Genomic DNA, 21,687 nt, shown 5'->3' on the forward strand with positions numbered 1-21,687 from the left:
AATGAAATGAAGAGTGCACTTAGAATGTGCCCCGGAGTCCTCTGCAACACCCAGTGGTCTAATGTCACTGCAGTCCTGGATTGGGGGTTCTTCAGTACACACATTCATATGGGACAGGTTTCCTGAGGATAAGAAGTTTACAAGCGATTCTACCAAATCTGTTGGAAATCCTTTTGAACTCAGAAAAACGACTGGAATAAATAGCTTCAGACTGCAGTCATTATCAAACAGAACTGTTCAGAGTGAGAAAGACATTTTCTAAGATTGTCACTTTTCTTGTTTCTTTTCTAGTGCAAATGTCACAATAACATTTGGTTTTAGGACACTGATAATGTCCCCTGCATTTCCATGCCTTTCCCTTGTCCCTAGGGGTCACATGTTTCTTTTGCGCTCGTGTCCTCCTCCATACTCTTCCTCTCTCACACACATTCCCTCCTCCTGCTCATTTTTGGAACTAATCAGTTAGTGAAAATGTTGATGCACCGCAGTTAGGTAAGAAAATAAAAGGCCAATTTGAATTTGAGAAGGCAAAAGTGTGGACAAGGTGGAGCACATGAAGACACAGGGTACTCTTGGTTGGTTAGGTGACTGGGCAGCATTACATTTCTACTGGGCCACAGAAGGTTTCTGTCTAGCCAGAAGGTAGACACCTTTAGCAGAAAAGTAGGTACATTTTCCTCCAGGATGCTTGAATATTCATTTTACAAGCTGATCTTGTTGCACGCATAACTTATGTTTGTCCAGGTCTGCTCTGTGGCCCAGCAGGGAGCAGTGTGGGTTGAAGCTGTCTGTGGGCCTGGATTGCAGGGTTGGAAAGCTCCAGAAGAATACATCCAACCCTTATGCCTGGCGTCATCTAGAAGTGCAAAGCGCTTGGGAAATGGGGAGGAGCATAGTGTGTCTGCTTGTCCACTGCAGGAAGACTCTTTGAATGTGTTCATACTAATGGCCATGATCTTAATATTATGAAGACTGTTGCCCCTCTCAGTAATAATAATGACCAACTTTGCAGAGTTGTAATGAGATAATGTATACGGAGTGCTCTGAAAACTATATAAAGCAATATATAAATCCCAAGTATTTTTAAATAGCCATTGTTTTATTATATGGCGTATTCTAATAAGAACCTCTGTGTCCTTGCCATATATAATATTACTAACATAGTCCGAAAGAAAAGACCGATTTCTGAAAAAATTCTATTGAAGTCAGTGGCTATTTAGTTAGTGATGAACGTGATCCAAAATACCTGAATTGTTGTCGCATTCCTCCTTTTACCAGATTAATGCAGTGAATCATTTCCTCTTTTTCTATATCCCAGCATATAATTGAATTTTGCAGCACAGAATGCAGTCAAGATTAGGACATTCACCCTGTTTAATTGCCAGTGAGGTTTACAAGCAGGTTCACAATTCAGAGCACCAGCTTTTAGTTGGACAATGTAATGACGGAGCAGGAAACATTAATCACTGAACCACAGCCAGCAGAAAATTACAGTTTAAAGCAATGCTCATTAATCCGGTTTGCATGGATCGTCCCTTTTCTATTTTTGTAAAAGAAAGGCACATGCAGCTGGAATGCCAGGTGAGGCGGAGCTGGGAGGAGGCTACAGGGCAGCACACATTACTGGCTGACATGGGAGGATTACACCCTTAATGAAATTCCTTTGTTTTCCTCCAACATGCAATCACATGGAGTTTATTACACGAGGAAACATGAAACTCCTAATGGTCCCCCACAATGACACCGGTATGCTGATGCTGTTGCTCTCCATTCCCCTTGCTGTGGCTGGCTGGGTGTGAAAAATGAAGAGATATGTGAGCTTTTCATATCATTTAGCCTATTTATTTAGTATACCTCTATCCCACTTTTCACCTTTCTTCCAACATGGAACATAAGGCAGCATGTATGGGGTTTTCAAGCAGCCTCCCATCCAGCCACTGATCAGACCCAAACCTGCTTAACTTCCTTAAGGTGGTTGCCGGTAGCATAGTGGTAAATTTTGAGGTGCAGATGCTCATCATGACAGTTCCCCAAGGACCATCCAGCGATTTAGACAGCTTGATCCCTATCAACAAACTAGTTCTAGCACCTTAATCTCCACCAGAAGCAGGATTTTGTAAAGCTAATGCATCTTAATTGCCCATTCCAGAGCAAGCCACCCAAAATACTTGGCATGACAAAAGGGAACAATATATTGATGCTGGGAAAACTCACTTCCCCTGAGCTACTGTGAGAACTGCCGCTAAGCTCAGAGGGAACAGTGAATTCGGGGGGGGGGGGACGGTGTTCCTCCTAATAAAAAAGTGCAAAGTATCCTGCAAGCTCTGGCTCCACTACACAACTGGTGGTTGCATCAGCTGCCCTCAGACCATCCAAGGGTACCTTCCTTTTGCATGGCCAAAGAGGAAGAAATCCAGGGCCAGATCTCTCAGCCAGTGCAATGCAGCAGCAAGCACCAAACTGTCCTTGTCCACAGTCTGATATTCCTTGCACCCGTGGCAGCTAATGAGTAGGAATGAGAGAATGTCAGCGCAGAATGTATGTACTGCGTTCCTATGGGCCAGCAAGAGGAATAGTTTTCCATTCTAAAGTTCAGTATCCAGATGTGAGCTCACAGTGGATCTTGCTTGAAGTGGTGGCCAAGGGATGACATGTACAGATCTAGACTGTGCACCAGCACCTAGCTCTGGCCAGAGAAGGGAACTAGCAGGATACCTGCTCTTATTGTTTGCAGATTGCTGTTGCTTAAAAGAGCCCTGATGGATCAGACCAAAGGCCTACTGCATAGGCCCTATCTAATCCAGAATTTTGTTTCCCACAGTGGCCAAAAAGATTACTCTAGGAAGCCCACATGAAGGCAATAGCCTTCTCCTGCTCTTGTTCCCAGGCAGCAACTGGTATTCAGAGGCATACTGGAAGAAATATATAGCCATCATGACTGGCAGCCACTGATAGTCAAATCCCCTCTGCCTTTGCGTATTTCCTCAATTCTACGCCTTTGCGTATTTCCTCAATTCTATGGGAGCAGAATACAACACCTTCCAGTCAGAATGAAGTAAAACATTACTGCATTCTGCATTAGAAAGCACAGTCCCAGTCAGGCAATATTTGAGTCTCAGCACTGAGTCAAGTAATTAAGTAATTAATTAATAATCCAATTTTTATCCCACCCTTTCTCCAAGAAGCTAAGAGCATCAGTAGATGATTCCTCCCTTTTACCCTTACAACAACCCTGAGGTAGGTTTGGCTAAGTGAGAATGAATGGTCCAAGGTCATCCAGTGAGCTTCACTATTGAGTGGGGATTTGAAGCTAGGCCTCTCTCATCCTCCGCTTTCCCCAAGCTGGTGCCCTCCAGATATATTGGATTCCCATCTTCCCCAGCCAGCATGGCCAATGGTCAGGAATGCTATCTCTGTCCAGGAAGGACTGCAGCTGGTGCACCAGTCTGAACTGGTAAAAGGCAGAGAGGTCATTTAGGCAGTGCTGGATTCACACTGGATTATTCCGCCATCACTACTTTCAGCTTAAACGAAAGTGCAAAGCTTCAAAGTTCTGAGTTTCTGGGCTATTTTCCCCCAGTCATCCTATAATCTTTAATTTAGATTAAGAATATATATATATATATATATATACACACACACACACACACACATATACATATACATACATACACACACACACACACATCACCTAAATAACATATACAGTATCCTAGTTGAAATTCCTGTCCTTCAGTTTACTTATGGTATAATTAGGGACTGTTTCACAGGTTGGTAGAATGCATGTTGTTATAGCTTACCAGTCAGTCAAATCTGATTCTTTTTTTTAAACGTTGATTCTTGCCAAACCCAGATAATCCAGTGATTAACTTTGATTTATCTTATATACCAGTATCAGCCACTAAGGGAGCAATCCTATGGCCCTAGACAGTGGCTAGACGGCCATAGGATACATTGTTTTCCAGGAACTGACCTCGGAGCCCACACTCGCCCCACTTCCACGCTGCCTCGGAGGCAGCGCGGAACAGCCTCACCCTCCACCTCGAAAGAGGAGCGCAGAGCGGCTGAAAAGGGGTGGGCGGAAATGCCTGTATGACATCCTATGTGTCGTACAGCAGCCTCCTTCCTCACTCCGTCCTCCGGCGGCTAGACAGCCGCAATCTGGGCAAGAGAAGTGCGGAGGGATCAATCCGCTCCATGCTGCTCCTGCCCTGCTTTGGATAGGTGGTTGCCTCTGAGATCGGAGGCGGCCACCTGCCTAGATAGGATTGCTCCCTAAGTGTATGTCATCGCTCCTTAATTTACAGCAGAATGCAAATTCTGCTGTGTTGGCCTCTCTAAAAATCCATTAACTAAAATAGAATCCCATAATTTATTGTTACCATTCCTCTAGGATGGAGGAGCAGAAAGCTGACAGAGAAGACTCTGAAACAGCAAGTTTGTGGGTAGACAACAATAAGAAGAGCTATTAAGAGGAGCTACAGAAAGAAACTTGGTTTTCCTGCATTTTCAGACTTGTCATACCTGTTTATTTGAACAGTTGCTTTAGGCTTGACAAAATATGGAAAGCATTTGTCCTAAATGGATGTAGCTAAATTTATTTTGTACATTAACCACCTCTAACACGAAACACTGGTTCTGAAGCAAACAATGCTGTTGTGCCAGTTTATGAGTTTTTAGCATTTATCGCTTGCTTATTCTTTAACACATATAGGAACAACTACTTAATATTGTTATGTACAAAGTAGAATCTGCAGACTATTCTGATGAAAGAACTGTCAAAGCTGGGGGGAGGGTCCCCTTCCCCATGAGGGATAAATTAAATTGGGTTTTATCTTATGGGGATACAGAAATGGCTCTGCTGGGGATATTGCAGGGAAGGGAATAAGCCCCTGAAATTGATTAAATGGGAAGCAATTGAACTAAATAATGCTGCTCCAATAGTTAATTAAAAATCCTCCTTCCAACTGTAATTTAATCAATTGATTCTCTAAGTGTTAGAAGCATAGAGCTAGCAAGGGATAGGCAGCATCTAGGATGCTGCCAAAGGGACACATCTATCACATAAAGGCATGCACTCCCAACGTATTTTTATAAAGACATTTCCAGGAAAGCTGAGGGGTGGAAGTTCATTCAGAATGTGTCAGGCAGTATGAGACGCAAGTGGATCTACCAGTTCTCAAGCTTTTCTATACCTCTGCATACCCTAGATCAAATTTGCATTGTATGGATTTGCTCCATTTGTAGTGCCTCTATACACCTTTGTAGGCTGGCTGTTACAAAGACTCTTGGATCTTGCCATAATCCAGCCATGATTTAAGATTACATTTTATGCCATGGAGATGTAGTGACTGGAACTGAGAGTTTAGCTGAAAAGACTTGGTTCAAATCCTCACTTGAAAATCATTGGTAATATTGGGGAAGTTACTGTTTCTCAGCCTAGCCTACCTCACAGGGATATTGTGAGGAGAAAATGGGATCATGCCAAATCCACTGTCTTGAACTTGTCAGACCCAGCTTCTATGCTGATGAAGGTGATTTGTATTCACATGAAAGCAGGTCTTTCAATTTTCATTATCCAGATTCTGGCACACAGATCCGTGCAGGTGAGAGATGTACCTTAATATTTCTTCTGAAGAGCTAAAATTCAGTCCATAGATGCTCGCATTCTTTGTATTTATATTTCACAGTGACATGTTTTGATTTCTCTACTCCCTTAACCTCAGCAAATAATGTGGCTCATTTTGGGTTGTGCCCAATGTTAGTCCTACTTAGAGTAGACCCACTGAAATTAATGGGGCTTGGTCATGACTAATGAAAGTTCCATTCATTTCATTTTGTATACTTTAAGTAGAACTAATATTGAATACAACCCTTTATTTTCTGGAAGGTTTTAAACGTGCATTTGGGTGAATGTCTTGCATAAGGTGGAAATTTAAAACAGAGTCTGAGTGCTTAAAGACTTAAAACATTAAAAACTGGGCCCAGCCTTGAGTCAAGAGACTAGGGCAGGCTCCCCCAACCTGGTGCCCTTCAGATATGTTGGATTACAACTCCCAACATTCCCAGCTAGTATGGCTAATGAGCAGGAATGCTGGGAGCTGTAGTCCAAAACATCTGGAGGGCCACCTGATTAGAGAAGGTTGGACTAGGGCAAATACCCAGCATTCTGGGTCTTTGTTGCATGAAGATGGCTTTTCCAAATCCATCCTTCCTTTCTGAATCAACTTTCAAAGATAGCCTTGGCTAGGAAAACCTGGCTTTGCTGATGCATTTTGCTAGGAGCTGCTCTGTTACTTGGCTATTAACACAGCAGGAAGATCCTGAAGACAGAATCACTGGTTTGAGATGACTTTTCATGATCAATTACTTTGAAGCAAAGTAATTGCCACCCCCACCTTTCTCTATGGGGACTCCCAAGCTGCTAGGTAAGCTGAGATATCTTAGCACATGTGACGTTCCTGTTAAAAAAAGGAAAGGCATGTCACACAGTGTGAGCAACTGTGGGTCTGCTGCATTATCCTAACTTCTTTCAGTTGTCTTCAGTACGATCTCCTGGTGGTGTCACTTCCTGCGGATACATAGGACTGCACAGCGAACAAGAACAGAATTGAGCTGCCGGTTTACTTGAGTGAGCTGCCTGCTGGGAATGCCGTTTGCAAGTTGCTTCTGACACTATCAATCCTCTGGATGCGCAAAGCAGAGAGGGAAACTCTGAACATTAAGGCCAGGCGACATTTCCTGAATTGGTTTGTACTCTTGAAGCATGTGCCTGCCATGGGAAGCAGGGAGGTAAAGAAGGAACCACACATTGAGCATTTAGGCCTGAGGGCAGGGACTGCCTTGTTTTTTATTGATCTGTTAGCAGTTATGACAGCCTGCTTACCTCTTTAGCCATTTTTGCCAGGTCACCTGACTGGCCCAAGATCATCCAATGAATTTCATTCTCCAGTCCAAGCCCACCATTCTAGCCACTAGACTACACTGGCTGTCCTGCATAATATTGCCTTTATTGTTTATTGGTGATACCAAAAATGAGTACATTTTAAAAGAAAAGGACGATAGCTTCCTTGTAACCTTTGACCACAAACAGATCAGAGCTATTAAATAACTAAAAGAATGCTAATTTTACTACTACTGTGCCAATTTTTTCAGAACAAATAATAGAACCATATGAAATATTTTAAAGGAAAAACCAGCCTGAATTGTTAACACCACTTCCTTTTATTGGGCAGTGACCTAGAGTCCACCTGTGCTTTGGGCAATGACTGGGCCATTTCATCCATCGTAATAGCTTAATTAAAGTTAGGTTAAGATAATTCCCCTGTGGGTTATGATCTGTTGGTACATTGGCGTCAGATTTGACTTCAGAATGTGCTTGGCCATTATTTTATGTGAAACAGCCTGTTCCATCAAAGGATGTTGTCCTATTGGCAATAAGACACTTTCCCAACTTTAGGTGAGATCCTTCTGTCCCAGAGTCTGCTGATGTGTTGAAATTACAGATCTTAAAAAAGCACACAACACAGATGTTAAACAAGTCTAAACAAGCCAGGAGTGATTTCCTTTAATTCCAGAAACCCAGCAAAAAGGATTCGGTTAGACACCTGCCTATGAAACTGCAGCATAGATCAAAGTCAGGCTTTGACCTTGCAAATTAAAAACATAACAGGAGCATTCATCTTGCCCTGGGCAACCCCACTAGGAACAATAGGGTTGCTTGTAATAAAGCCCTTCACAGACCATGATTAAAGCAGTTGCAAAATATATGCTGTAGCATTCTTTATTGCTGCCCAGCCCTAAGAGCAGCATCTGGCACCTCCACTGTATTTATCTCTACACTACCCTGCCTCCAAGTTGCTCAGGGTGGTGTATGTGAGTTTTTGTCACCTCCCTGCCTTGCAACAACTGCGTGAAGCATGTAAGGCCCAACCCTTTGCTGCTGCTTTGCCAATGTGCAAAGAGGTGAGATAGAGGGGGAAGGGAGGAATGAGATATTTGTAAGGGAGAAGTGGGGGGTGAGAGGGGATGCTTAACCCTTCCCCAGCTCATCTTCTGTCATTTCTCACCTGGCCACTTTCCTCCCAGGTGGGCTTGCTGATCAAGTGGAGAAACAAAGGGCTGGAGGTAGTGAGGTTAGAGAGGAAAAGATGAAAGCAGGGGAAGGTTAAGCACCCTGCTCCTAGCTTCTCTCCTACAAATGTTTCCCCATCACCTTGCATATTGGTGGCAAGCATCAGATTGGGAATCCATCCATCCATCTGTATTTCTATACTGCCTTTCTGAAACCAACCAAGGAGGTTTACCAAAAAAAGCAGAAGATAAAACAATAAAAACATAGCAACCACAAGTTTTAAAGCTGTGTTAAAAAGATCCTTGGGAATTATCTGACCCTAGTGTCTCCTTATGTATGCTAGCTTTTGGCTTACTTACTCAAATGGGGTTATGTGTAGTTCTGCCCACTGAAACTCTGCCAAGCATGATTTGAATCTAATAGAAATACACATCCTATTTTCTTTCTAACCTGCAGAACAATATGAAGCTGCCTTAGTACAGATGGGCCAGTGTGGATAGGGAGACATTTTCTCCCTCTCTCAAAATACTAGAACCTGGGGTCATCCTATGAAGCTGATTGGTGGGAGATTCAGGACAGATAAATGGAAATCCTTCTTCACACAGCACATAGTTAAACTATGGAACTTGCTATCACAAGATGTAGTGATGGTCAACAATTTGGATGGCTTTAAAAGGGGGGTTGGACAAATTCCTGGAGGAGGAGCCTATCAATGGTTACGTGCTACCTCCAGTACCAGAGGCAGTGAGTCTATGTACACCAGCTGCTGGGGAACATGGGTGGGAGGGTGCTGTTTGCACTCATGCCCTGCTTGTGGGTTTCTAGTCAACAGCTGGTTGGCCACTGTGTGAACAGAATGCTGGACTGGATGGCCCCTTGGTCTGATCCAGCAGGGCTCTTATGTTCTTAATATCCATCTAGGCCTGTGTTGTTACTCTGATCAGCAGTGGCTCAAGCAGAGATCCCAGCTTTGTTGCTGAGATACTTCCATTGGAAATGTGGGGAACTAAACCAGAGTCCTTCAACCTTCTATGTGTGCTGCCACTGAGCTATGGGAATCCTTGTGCATGTAAGCGAATGTGGTGGAAGGCATCTTTTAGGCTGCAGAATAAATTAAGTGACACAAGATCTAAAAGGAGCACATAATGAATGTTCCCAGGGAACTAAAAGGGTCTTAGTCATAACAGACAGTACACCATTTTTCCTTATTTACCAAAACAATATGCAACTCTGCACAAAAGTCTGGATAACATAACCCCCATTCGAGTTACTAGGCCAAATGCTAGCACACATAAGTAGACGCTAGGGTCAGATTATTCCCAAGGATATTAAGTGCTCACCCACACACATTGCACAAAATTCCTCCCGAGGAAGAACTTTCAGCTGTCATGCAGAGTTCATTAAATGTAGAGTCTCATTAAATATGTTACTGATACATACTGTAGAAGAAACGGCTGTGTTCCAGCTAAACCAGCACACACGATTCTTTTGCAGTTACTTCTGAATATCTGATATTTATTTCACACCCACAAACAGGGACAAAGACGTACTGGAAACCAAAAAAGAAAAGACAAATCAAGCAGGCCCTAACCCCGCCCCCCAAATGTGGCAAACTGAGGTCTATTAGTTCAGCTTGGATGGGAATACTTTATTCAAGAGACAAGTCATCCAGATTCTGTTCACAGAAAATTACGTCTTTTGTGTTTAATCACGGAAAAATACCGAGAGATAATATTCTATGTTTGAGGATCAGACTTAGACCAGGGGAGATCCAGTTTCAAATCTGGAATCTTAATGCTGAGCCATTAAGATCAGTGAGTGACCCTGGACCGGTTATTCTTTCTCAACCTAACCTCCCTCACAGGGTTGTTGTGAAGTTAAATGGCAATAGGTGGGGGAGAGGAACTATGCATGCTAACTTGAGAATCTTGGAGGACGGGTGGGATAAACATTTGGTATTCACTTTAAAATTTGTCGATATATTCATAATTCTCTGCTAAATCCAAAAATTACTGGAACTGTTACTAGTCCTGCACACACTTACTTGAGACTCAGTTCCATGGAATCCCCCAGAAACGTACGTCCATATACACAGGTCTGGGCGGCGTATTATTGGTTACTGCTGCCTTAGTCAAAACATGAACTCACACCCTAAATCAAAGGTGGAGAACCTGCGGCCCGTTGGTCCCAAACTGGCCATGCTAGGGTTTCAAGCTGGCTCTCTGGGGTTTCCCAGATGGCCATACCCCCAACCATCGACAGTTTTGTGGTTTCCCAGCTTTTGTTTTGTTTTTCTCCATTCTAAAGGTTAAAACGTACCTCCTAAGGCTTAGCTACCAGCAGAAAGAGCTTTAAGCTAAAATATGCCATTTTTTTGGTATTTTGGCTCCACGCCTTTTGCATGGGCTCCACCCACCACTGGAATGTGTCCCCTACCCCACCCCAAGAGCTTCTTTGAAATGGAATTTGGCCCTCGGGCTGAAAAAGGTTCAACCCCCCTGCCCTAAATCTAAGCATCTTTACTTGGGAGCAAGCCCCATTGATTCAAATTCGGCATGCTTGCAAGTAAATGTGTTTACGATTATTTTATTTGTTTGTTTGTAATATTTATATATTTAATATATATAAATATTAAATATATTTTAATATTTAAGCAGTTCACATATAAATATTAAAATCACATTTTACTATTAAAAATGCTACATTAACAACAACTGTAATTACAATAAAAGCAATACAAGGAGCGGTAAGATGGAACAGCATGATTACAGCCTGGAGAAAGTGTGTTTTCAGGACGTGTTTGAAAGATGCTACATTTTTTGCCTCCCAAACTGCCAAGGGAGGATTTTCCAAAGGGTGAATGCCACTACCGAGAAGGCCTGCCATTGGGGTATTGCATGGTGACTTTCCCTTAGTTTTGGAATGACCAGCAAGGCCTCCTCCGATGACCTTAAAGGTCACCTGGGTATGTACAGCTTGTTTGTTATGGACTGGGCTGCTGGCATGTGAAGAAAAAGGGACAGGAATCACAGGATACTGGTAAATGATGAATAGTGCTTAGTAGGTAAACCACCCATATCTTAAGTGCTCAAAGTATTTTGCATTCATTATCTCAGTAATCCTTACAACAACCCTATAAGGTAGGACATTATGCATATATTACAGGTGTTAGGGCTGAGCAAGTGGCATGCCTAACAATACTGAATTCTTTTATGGCTGAGATGACATTTGAATCAAAGACTTCCTAGTGTACAGCTTTTTCTCCTAGCACTACATGCTATATTAGGAACACTTGGAAAGATAGATGCAAATCACACAGTTGGCTCCTATTTGATTTTTGAACAGTTCATCGAAACTGCCTCACCCGTACTCTATGTGGCCCAGAAATGTATTATTATTATATTAAAAAGCCAAAGTCTTCAGAAGCTTGTGCCAAGCCAAATGCTGTGATTTATGGCATCATCAGAGCTATGCCGATTTCCAGTTTCTCTGCTGAAATGAAAACTGAGCTGTTCAGAAAATCTGAACCAGACCCTCATGGGATATTAAAACGTACTTTGTAACCAAAGAAAGGAGTGCCTTCTGATAATGTTCCTTCCCTTGCCAACCTTGTATCAACGTTCAGCAACATCAAGATGGCAGTTTTCTGGAGAAGCAAAAACCCAATCCAAACTTATTTGTCCCATCTGTAAACTGCGGGCACCATCAGCTCGGGGAAACTATTCCACACCCTCTAAAACCGATTACTGAAACTTTCACAACTTTTATAGAAAGACGCTATCAGACTCTTGTAGGGACACACATAGGGTTCTTGCTTGGCTTCCTCATATTCCATTTATGCACCGCACACATAAAGAGTTGCCACTTTTCTATTACTTTCTCCGATGTATGTATTTCTCCAACCAAAATTTGTCCATCAATCTAACTGTGTATGCAGATGGCAGATGTGTTTACACTGCTTCATATACAGAACAATGTATAGGCTTAGGATTTGCTAGATGAATGCAAACAGCTACAACAGACTTGGTGAAATTCAGTCTCCCACAAAATCTATTTGCTAATAGTGTTTGATAATAAATGCCATTTCCCATTTAAGGGGAGGGGGCGCTTCAAGATTAACTAAACATGTCTTGAACTTTTAAACACACAGAACCTAAATATACAAGACTGAAGTTCACCAAGAAAGTGGTATTTTTTTGGTTTCCTTTCTTCCTACTTAGTTTTGGCATTGTTAATGTTCATTTAAGTATTTACACATGGGACTGCAAAGTGTGTTAAAGGATCTCACTACTTTCTAATGACAGTTTGTTCTCTGAAAATGAACACTGTTTAAAAAAGATGGAATGTTCAACTTGGAAAAATCTGTCTCTCTCATGTACAAATGCTGCATCTGTTTGTGACATCCGCTACCTTTTTATTTATCTTAACAATTAAACACAAAGCTTTGGAAAGTGAACTCTAGTTCACAGGGCCAACTCTGACAGGCCAAAAGGAAAAAGGATACTGGATTTAATGCTCTGGGGTTTTGGAAAGGCTGCAGAGTGAAAACTGTCATGAAGCCAAGTTAGTTTGTCGGTTTCCTTTATGCTTAAAATATTCACCAGGGATTTCACTGCTTGCATACAGGAAACAGGGTTGTTGTACTAGAGCATTGTTTCTTATGATTTAGGGGGATTATTAAGCAACCTCTATTGCACTATGGAACCCTAATAGCCTTTCAAGTGAGACTGCAGGGCCCTAACGTGCAACATAGCCCTACTCTGGAAAAGGGGCTATGGGTCAGGGAGAACCTGTGTACAAGTAAATACAGCCCAAACTACTGGCTAGTTGATGCATATAACAGGAGGGCAGAAGTGGCTGTGGAAGGTAACATCTGACAAAAGCCAGCATCTTCCCAATGGAATTTCTCCATGTAAAGTTCAATGTGACTTTACTGCTGGCTGGGGAATGCTGGGAGATACAGGACTTCTTTCTGTCTAAATATGCATAGGATTGCACCCTTGATAGTGTAAGGGGTGGGGAGAAGGTAGATCTCCAGATGTTTTAGACTTCAACGCCCAGAAACCCCTGCCAATATGGCCAATGGGCAGGAATGCTGGGAGTTGAAATCCAAAACATCAAGAGATCTACATTCTGCCCATCCCTGATTAGAGCACCACTCAGCATCCTTGTCCTTAGCTGTTGGAGAAACATGTGAATTGTATGTGAAGAAAACAATTCGTATCATCAGGAATGAAGCTGTGGGGAGGAACAAGCCCTAATTCCCTGATTCCAGGGGGCTACCTGAGGTATAAGTCCGCATCATTTCCGTCTTTGAACTGAATGGTACCTTTGAACTGAGAGCGCACACATGTGAGAAAGAGAGAGCAGGAAGGCAAAAGGAAAACCAAAATAATAAAATAAGAGAGAAGAGAAATAAATGTTGATGTGTCAGATAAGCCTGGTGGAGGGACATGTCATTTTATTATTTTACTAATGCTCCTCCATACTGTGTCATTCACTTTGTCGGATGACGCATACATAATAATGATCCTATTTCACACTCAACAATATTCCTTTCCCCCTGCCATACTAGTCAGTTTACCTTATTCCCTGTCCCATTAGAAAAGGTCTCTTCTGGTGTGAAGAGGATCAAGGGGAAGGGTCCAGGCAAACAAAGTGAGACAAGGGAGGTAGGGCAGATTCTTGATGGAACGGGGAACATAACTCTAATTACTGGGTTGCCAGCTTTGAAATCTTGGGTGGCACACAGATACATCCCACTTTATGCAGGAATTTCCTACCGAGTGTTGCTCGATTTTTGCAAACTTGTGAACCAGGAACTGTTGGAAAGATATTCAAAGATCTTAAAAGTCTGGAGGCGGTAGGTACTGGTGCCAGTTGAGATCGTCCTTTGCTATCACACTATTCGCCCAAGATAAAGAGACTTGGGATATTTTTCTTTCAGAGCAGGCCACTGAACGATGAAGTAATCTGAAAAGCGGTAAAGGATCTTCCCAGACAAGGACAAGTTTTCCACGCGGCAGATGCTCTCGACATACACAATGGTTACTCTCTTTAGTCCCACGATCCTGAGAAGAAGGGAAGATACACATATGGGAACACACGTGCCTGGGCCATTGCACAGCACCTAGAGAGAAAAAGAGAAAGAGAGAGAGAGAGAGAGAGAGAGAAGTTGAATAGGAAATGACCAAAAAAAATAGTGACTATATAAACACAATTAGTTATATAGGACAATGAAGACGAGAGTGTAAGGCTTTCTCCATCTGCTGTGGCTTAAAGAAGCAAGGATTGGACCCCTCCTCCCCTCACAGAGGCCATTCCAACCAACTGCCCTGTGAGCAGGAGAGGAACAGGAAGTAAACTTTCACCATCTCTGCAGGTAGGTCTTTAAAAAATGTTTTAAATTATGTAAATCCTCCCTCCCTTCCTATTCCTCGTGTGTCATGTCTTAAATTTAGACTGTAAACCTGAGGGCAGGGCCTGTCTTTGTAAGCAGATCTAGGAGCCCTTTTGGCTAAAGGGTGGGGCATGCATGCTGCAAAAACAACAACAACACAGATCTGATTGACAACAAAATAAAATAAGTGAGTATTGGAAAGACAAAAGCTTTCCTCCTCTCTCTTTACTGACTCTGTTGCTATCAAAATTTGGATTGAGGAGTCTTTGGTGCAGGGAATCTGTTATTTGCTTATGTCGTTCTGAAAAGTGATGAAGATATGAAATTGTCTTATACCGGTGGTCAGACCATAGGTTAGACAGTGACTGACAGCAGATATCCAGGAACAGGTATTTCCATCCCTACTATCAGAGATCAATTTATCTAGAGTTAGTGGGGATTAAATCCAAGAACTTCTGGATGCAAAAGATGTACTGTCCTACTGAACTATGGTCTGTATATAATGCTGTGTGTGTGTGTGTGTGTGTGTGTGTGGCACATACACGCATATACACACATGCACATACAGACACGCATGCAGAAACTCTTGGAGAATTTGAAGGGGCAGGATGAATTGTGGAGGGATGGAGGGAGACAATGGACTCTCGATTCCTTTTCCATGACTCCCTTGTTTACTCACCCTGGCAACAACCTCAATTCTACTTCCCCTTGTGATCCTCCATTCAGCAGCAAAGCGGAAAACACATCTTGTGGCTAGGGGACAGAACTGGGCACCTCCAAGCCCAATTACCCTTGCAATCCTTGAGAGACAAAGGGGTAGTCCATCTCGCCATGAAAAAGATCTGAGGGGAGGGGATTGATGTGGAGATGCATGCCACGGGATTAGGGATTTTAATCTATTAAGTGGTATAGAAGTATTTTAATAAATATTAAATAAAGGAAGGATTAGTGGTAAAAAAAAGGACCCTCCCCTTCTTTCCTGAAAGGGTCTCAAGGAGAGGTGAAATTGGAAATTAAGAGTGGGGAAGGTGATGAAGGCAGGTAATTCTTTCCCTTATAGATGAAAAAGTAGCTGCAGGGGAGGTGATTTTGAGTAGGGTGGGCGATGGAACTGGTGTCCCATGTATGGGGGCGGTGGAGGAGAGAACATACTAATACTAATACTAATCAATGACGGGAGAAGTGCTTAAGGGCCTAATCCTATGCATGTTTAGATAGAAAAAAAAGTGGCTGGCTGGGAAATGCTGGGAGTTGTCGGACTTTTTTCTGTCTAAACATGCATAGGATTGTGTCCTAAAACTATTAAGCATTCTAGAAAGCAAAAATCAACAAGGACATGTCTTCATGCTTACAGTCTATTCACAACAGTATGATGTCATGGCAAGTGATAGCACAAACAATGGGGGTGGGGGTTGAAGAGGTCAACACGGGAGTGCCATTTCTGCTGGTAGCCCAGTTTCCCCTAACATCTAGTCTTGTCCTATGTGTTATATATTTGACTGTATTTTATGCTATTATTGCTAGCTGCCTAAAGCTTCTAAATTAGATGGGGTATAAAAATATGAAATAAAAATGCATGGCTTAATAGGAGTCTAGCAAGCTTGAGGTTCTGAGAAAATTATCAGGCAAAAGCAGAGAAAAAGGATAAAGTGCTCTGGGACCATCCAAGATTTCTGTGGGGAGAAGAGGAATTGAGAATGTGGTTATTATGAGTCATCCACGAATTTATTATAATTGGACTTCAGAGAACTATTTTCATAGGCTGTGATGGAGATGAAGAACTAATAAGAAAAAGAAATGGTAGCAGTCTGTTTTAAGAGCACCCCACCGGCTCCATCTTGACTTACTTGCCCATTGAAATAAATGGAAACTGGTTTCCACTTTTGGACAGAAAAGTACTTTGAAATTTCCAATACTAATTCAAGAGAGAATTACCTCACAAATGATGCACTGGCAGAACTTAATGTGCCTTTTACCATGTGGATAGTTCACAGGGTTGGAGCATTTTTGTCTGCTGGTCTATTCTAGGAAGCTGTAACTGGCAGCCTCTGGGTGAAATCAGGGCCCCATGAAGCATACCAGCTGTTCTCCGCCCACCGCTGCCAGCCAGCGAGAAAAAGAATGCATGGAAGAAGCAGTGGTTAGAGCTATAGGTTTCGCTGTAAAACCACTTTGAGGAGGGTGATTGGGGTTCTGGCCTGCCACCCTCCACCCACTTTTCAAAATGTTCCTCCGAGAAAAACTAGGGGCTGACCTGGGCACTATTCTTTACATTAGGTCTGCAACTTTTACTCAATTAGCCAATTAGTTTTTTAAAAACTTTTTTAAACCAACTGCAAATTGGGGAAAACCTCTTTAATATATGTACTCATGAAAACTGCAGATGGCAAGAAGAGGCATTCCCCCTTTTATTTCAACATAGGAGGGAATGTCTCTCCTAAGATGGCGCCTGTTGTGACAAGTGCATGCAAAACAAGGGAAATATGTTTTGATCTTCAAAATACAGTTTTGAAGGTTTATATAGATTTAAACTCATTTGATTAATTGATTGAGGTTTCTTTAGTTGGGCGATAGCGCTACGTTTATAGAACCCTTTATTTTATTTTATGTATTTATTTATTGCATTTATATCCCGCCTTTTTTTCTCCAAGGAACCCAAGGCGGCATACATAATCCTCCTCCTCTCCATTTCATCCTCACAACAACAACCCTGTGAGGTAAGTTGGGCTGAGAGTCTGTGACTGGCCCAAAGTTACCCAGTGCGCTTTCATGGCTGAGTGGGGACTAGAACCTGGATCTCCTGGCTCCCAGTCCAGCACTCTCGCCACTACACCACGATGGCTCTCGTACCTTTATAACTCAGTTACATGGCACAGTCTTCCCCAGCCTGGCACCCTCCAGCTTTTCTGGACTACAAATCCCCCCACCCCCCACCAGCAGGGCCAATGGTCTGGGATGATGGGAGTTGTAGTCCAAAACCTGGACCCAGAGGATGTTAACAATTATAGGCCAGTGGCCAACATCCCCTTCCTGGGCAAGGTGCTTGAGCGGGTGGTTGTAGGACAGCTCAGGGCACTCTTGAATGAAACGGATTATCTAGATCCATTTCAATCGGGCTTCAGGCCTGGTTTTGGAACGGAAACTGCCTTGGTCGCCCTGTGGGATGACCTCTGCCGGGAGAGGGACAGGGGGAGTGCGACCCTGTTGATTCTCCTGGACCTCTCAGCGGCTTTCGATACCATCGACCATGGTATCCTTCTGGATAGGTTGTCTGGGTTAGGAGTTGGAGGCACTGCACTACAGTGGTTCCGCTCCTACTTGGATGGCCAATTCCAGAAGGTGGTGCTGGGGGATTATTGCTCTGTGCCATGGCAATTGTGCCATGGAGTTCCACAGGGCTCTATTTTATCCCCCATGCTGTTTAACATCTACATGAAACCGCTGGGGGAGGTTATCCGGAGGTGTGGGCTGAGGTGCCATCAATATGCGGATGACACCCAGCTCTACCTCTCTTTCTCATCAAAACCAGGTGAGGCAGTGGCTGTTTTGAATCAGTGCCTGGGCACGGTAATGGACTGGATGAGGGCTAATAAACTGAAACTCAATCCAGACAAGACGGAGGTACTGTTAGTGGGTGGTTCATCTTCCCTGCTAGGTGATATTCAACCTGTTCTGGAGGGGGTTGCACTCCCCCTAAAGGATCAGGTTCGTAGTTTGGGGGTGCTCTTGGATCCAGAACTGTCACTTGAGGCACAGGTGAACTCAGTGGCACGGAGCACTTTTTATCAGCTTAGGCTGTTATACCAACTACGCCCTTATCTGGACAGAGATAGCCTTGCTACAGTTATCCATGCTCTGATAACTTCTCGTCTGGATTACTGCAATGCGTTATACGTGGGGCTGCCTTTGAAAACGGTCTGTAAATTTCAGCTGGTCCAAAATAGGGCAGCAAGATTGTTAACAGGGACTGGCCTGCGAGCTCATATTACGCCAGTGCTTTTCCAGCTGCACAGGCTGCCAGTCCATTTCCGGGCCCGATTCAAAGTGCTGGTGTTAACATTCAAAGCCCTTAACGGCTTGGGGCCAGGTTACCTGAAGGATCGCCTCCTCCCATATGTGCCTGCCCGGACCTTAAGATCATCATCAGCGGCCCTTCTCCGTGAGCCCCTGCCAAAGGAAGTGAGGCGGGTGGCTACTAGGAGGAGGGCTTTTTCTGTTGTGGCACCCCGGCTCTGGAATGAGCTCCCTAGTGAGGTTCGCCTGGCGCCTACATTGTATTCCTTTCGGCGCCAGGTGAAGACCTTTTTATTTTCCCAGGCATTTTAGCATTTTAAATTTTTATCTTTGCTGTCTTAAATCTGTATTTTAAACTCCTGCACTGCTGCTAGGTTTTATTGTGGTTGTATTGTTATATTGTGGTTTTAATGTTCTGTATATTTTAAATGGTTTTATTGTGTGTTATTTGGTTTTCATTTTTGTGAACCGCCCAGAGAGCTTCGGTTATTGGGCGGTATAGAAATGAAATAAATAAAAATAAAATAAATAAATAAAACATCTGGAGGGTGCCAAGTTGGGGAAGGCTGACATAGCAGCAGGTTACGCTGTACAAAAAGGGTTTCTCCAGGCTTTGTCTGTGTCATTTTCTTCCCCAGTTCCACTGCAGAGGTTTCACTTGTCTTCCAACTTTACTGGAAGTTGGGAGAGACACACTGCAAACAGCAAGGGGCTGCTGCTGAAAAGTGCATCCCTGTGTTGCATTCCTCTACCTCGCCTGACTCTGTAATGCCTAGCTTAACTTACGCTGGCAAATGATGTCCTGACATCATTTCAATGTGGATTTCATAGGCTGCTGGTGGGGGAGCACAGCCCATAACAGCATCAAGAAACGGTAAGTTGAACTAAGCATCACCAAGTCGAAGAACCAGACACAGGACTCCTGTTTTCTGTGACAGCCCTATGGTCTTTGCAACGTGTAGTAACAGCCATAGAATTGAACATATAAGGCTGTAATCCTAACATCAGGACAGGGATGAGTAACCTCTGGCCCTCCAGGCACTTTTGAACTGCAATTCCCATCATTCACCACCACTGGCCAGGCTGGCTGATGTTGATAGGAATTGGAGTCCAACAACTGCTGTTCCCCAGCCCTGGATTAGGGAGTAAGCCCCACAGAACACAATGGGACTTAATCAAAATAATTAAGCATACGGATTGAGCTACATAAAAACTCCCAGAATAATAAACTGCATGAACCAACATCTCTCTCTCTATCAATCACACACCCCTCTCAACGTCCAAAAGAGAAAACAAGTACGACTGATGTACGTTCATCCATGCTAGGGAGAATGGACAAACTCAGCAGAAGCCATTCTCCCCCCACCCCAGATTTCGCACACAATGAACTTTGACACTTTGCAGATGAAAGCTGCTTCAGTCAAATGAATGTGGCAATGCATTCAAATGACATTTACTAGTTCCACTGCAGAAACCAGAGCTCCCAGCCTTACAGGGCTTAAATGTCAGCCAAACTGGCTAAAGAAGGGGTGAGGGGGAGCCAATTTTTGGACACTTACAGAAACGAATACATTCCTATGTGTATTTTAATTACACTCTAGAGATCTCTAGATGTTCCCAAACTAAACAAAACAAAACGAGGACAATGATCCCAGATCCTTAGTACAAATACTTGTTTTTAACATGAAACCATTTGGTGGAAGGAAGATTTAAGGACCTTATCAGAGCAGAAAACCACTGTATACACTGGTTTTTGTGAGCCTAACAGTGGTAGTGCAACACGCTGTATTTCCACATTCCGTGCCAAGGTCTAGTTTGTAGCCAAATAATTGGCTGGATTTTGGCAGTGATTCACGAAGGCACCTAACAAACATCTTTGTATTCCCTTATTGCCAGAATCCTACAAAGCACAAGGGCTGTTCCCACAAGGAGTCGGCATGGCAAAGCGGCTACAATGTCAGATTTGTTATGTGGGAGTCTCCAGTTCAAATCCTCACTTGGTTTCTTAAGATGCAATCCTGCCATTAGTTATGCATGCATGGTTTTAATGGGACTTATACATGAGTAAGCCGTTGATAGAGTTCCAGCAAAACTTTCCTGGGAAACTTGAGGCAACCTGCTAGTTATTTATTAAAGAAAAAAGTCCCCCCCCCCGCCCCCCCATACCACCAATGATAGCACTTTGGGCTGTACTGCGTTTAGCACAACATCACACGCAAAGCATTATAAACGAGATTGGTAAAATATTACAATATTAAAAGCGAAATCAGCTTTGCCCCCTGATTCATGGCCAGTGAAGCAGGCCCAAACAACAACATCTAGCCAGACTTAGGCTCAAGCTGGGATCCACAGAAACGGTGTTTCATAATTTGGGGCTTTCTATTAAGAGCACTTCCTTATATGCTTTCGATGCCCTGATGGGCACACAGGTGCCAGCTCTACGACAGCATCCTCGCTAGACGTGAAGCAGGACATCCTGGGGGAGATGGCTCTTCAACTAAGTAGGCTTCAAGTCATTTAGGTGTTTATTATAAATTAGTGAATGGACCCAGTTTCGCACAGGTTGGAACAGCCCTTAGTTTGATACAGTGAAGCCTTCAAGCAAACTTACACAGAGTTGGATACACTGTGCCCAGCCCTTCTGAGTGAAGCCATGCCTGCTGGTACTTCTAGGCATGGCCCCTGCCATGCACCCATATAACCCCCAGGGAGGAGTCTGTCCACTCCATTCCCTTGAGCGGGGACTGGCCCACAGCAGGGGCAGGGAGGCAGGTGTAGAACTCTGACCCTCGGCCTACTAATCTCCTATGGCTTCAAACTAGAGATGGGTGAACTCGCCCGCATCCTGTTCCTGCTCTGCTCACTGGACTCCTGCAGGTTGCCTGATCCTGGCGGGCACAGGAAGCAAGCTGCCAGACGGTCCGCAGCCACCTAGCGAGAGCCCGTGATTTTTTTTTTTTAATCAGTGAACCACAATTTTGCACAAAATCACAGGTATATATACTTCCAGAAAAGGCATTCTGTGCAAAATCGCGGCTGTTAATAGCGCATTTTTACACAAATTGTGCCAAAATTTGATTTTGTGCAAAACTGCAATCTGTGCAAATTTTTAAAAAGCAGGAAACCATGAGCTTTCCTGATTTGGGCCAGCTCAGGGATCCGCGAGCTGGTATCCAGGTGGCCAAGCTGGCAAAAACTC

At 43.5% G+C, this 21,687-nt stretch overlaps 1 protein-coding gene across 1 annotated transcript in view; it reads right to left on the minus strand.

The window, feature by feature from the left end:
- Window positions 1–10,740: 10,740 nt before the first annotated feature.
- Window positions 10,741–21,687, minus strand: part of ALG14 (ALG14 UDP-N-acetylglucosaminyltransferase subunit) — a 41,546-nt gene continuing 30,599 nt past the window's right edge. Inside the window, exon 4 of the mRNA XM_084851846.1 lies at window positions 10,741–14,204. Within this exon, the coding sequence (XP_084707972.1) occupies window positions 13,974–14,204 (231 nt within the window). The 3' untranslated portion in view covers window positions 10,741–13,973. The remainder of the gene's footprint in view (window positions 14,205–21,687) is intronic.

The sequence above is a fragment of the Heloderma suspectum genome, chromosome 4 (genome assembly GCF_057233095.1).
Source record: "Heloderma suspectum isolate Gila_16-S chromosome 4, 16-S_ref, whole genome shotgun sequence".
Classification (NCBI taxonomy): Eukaryota; Metazoa; Chordata; class Lepidosauria; order Squamata; family Helodermatidae; genus Heloderma; species Heloderma suspectum.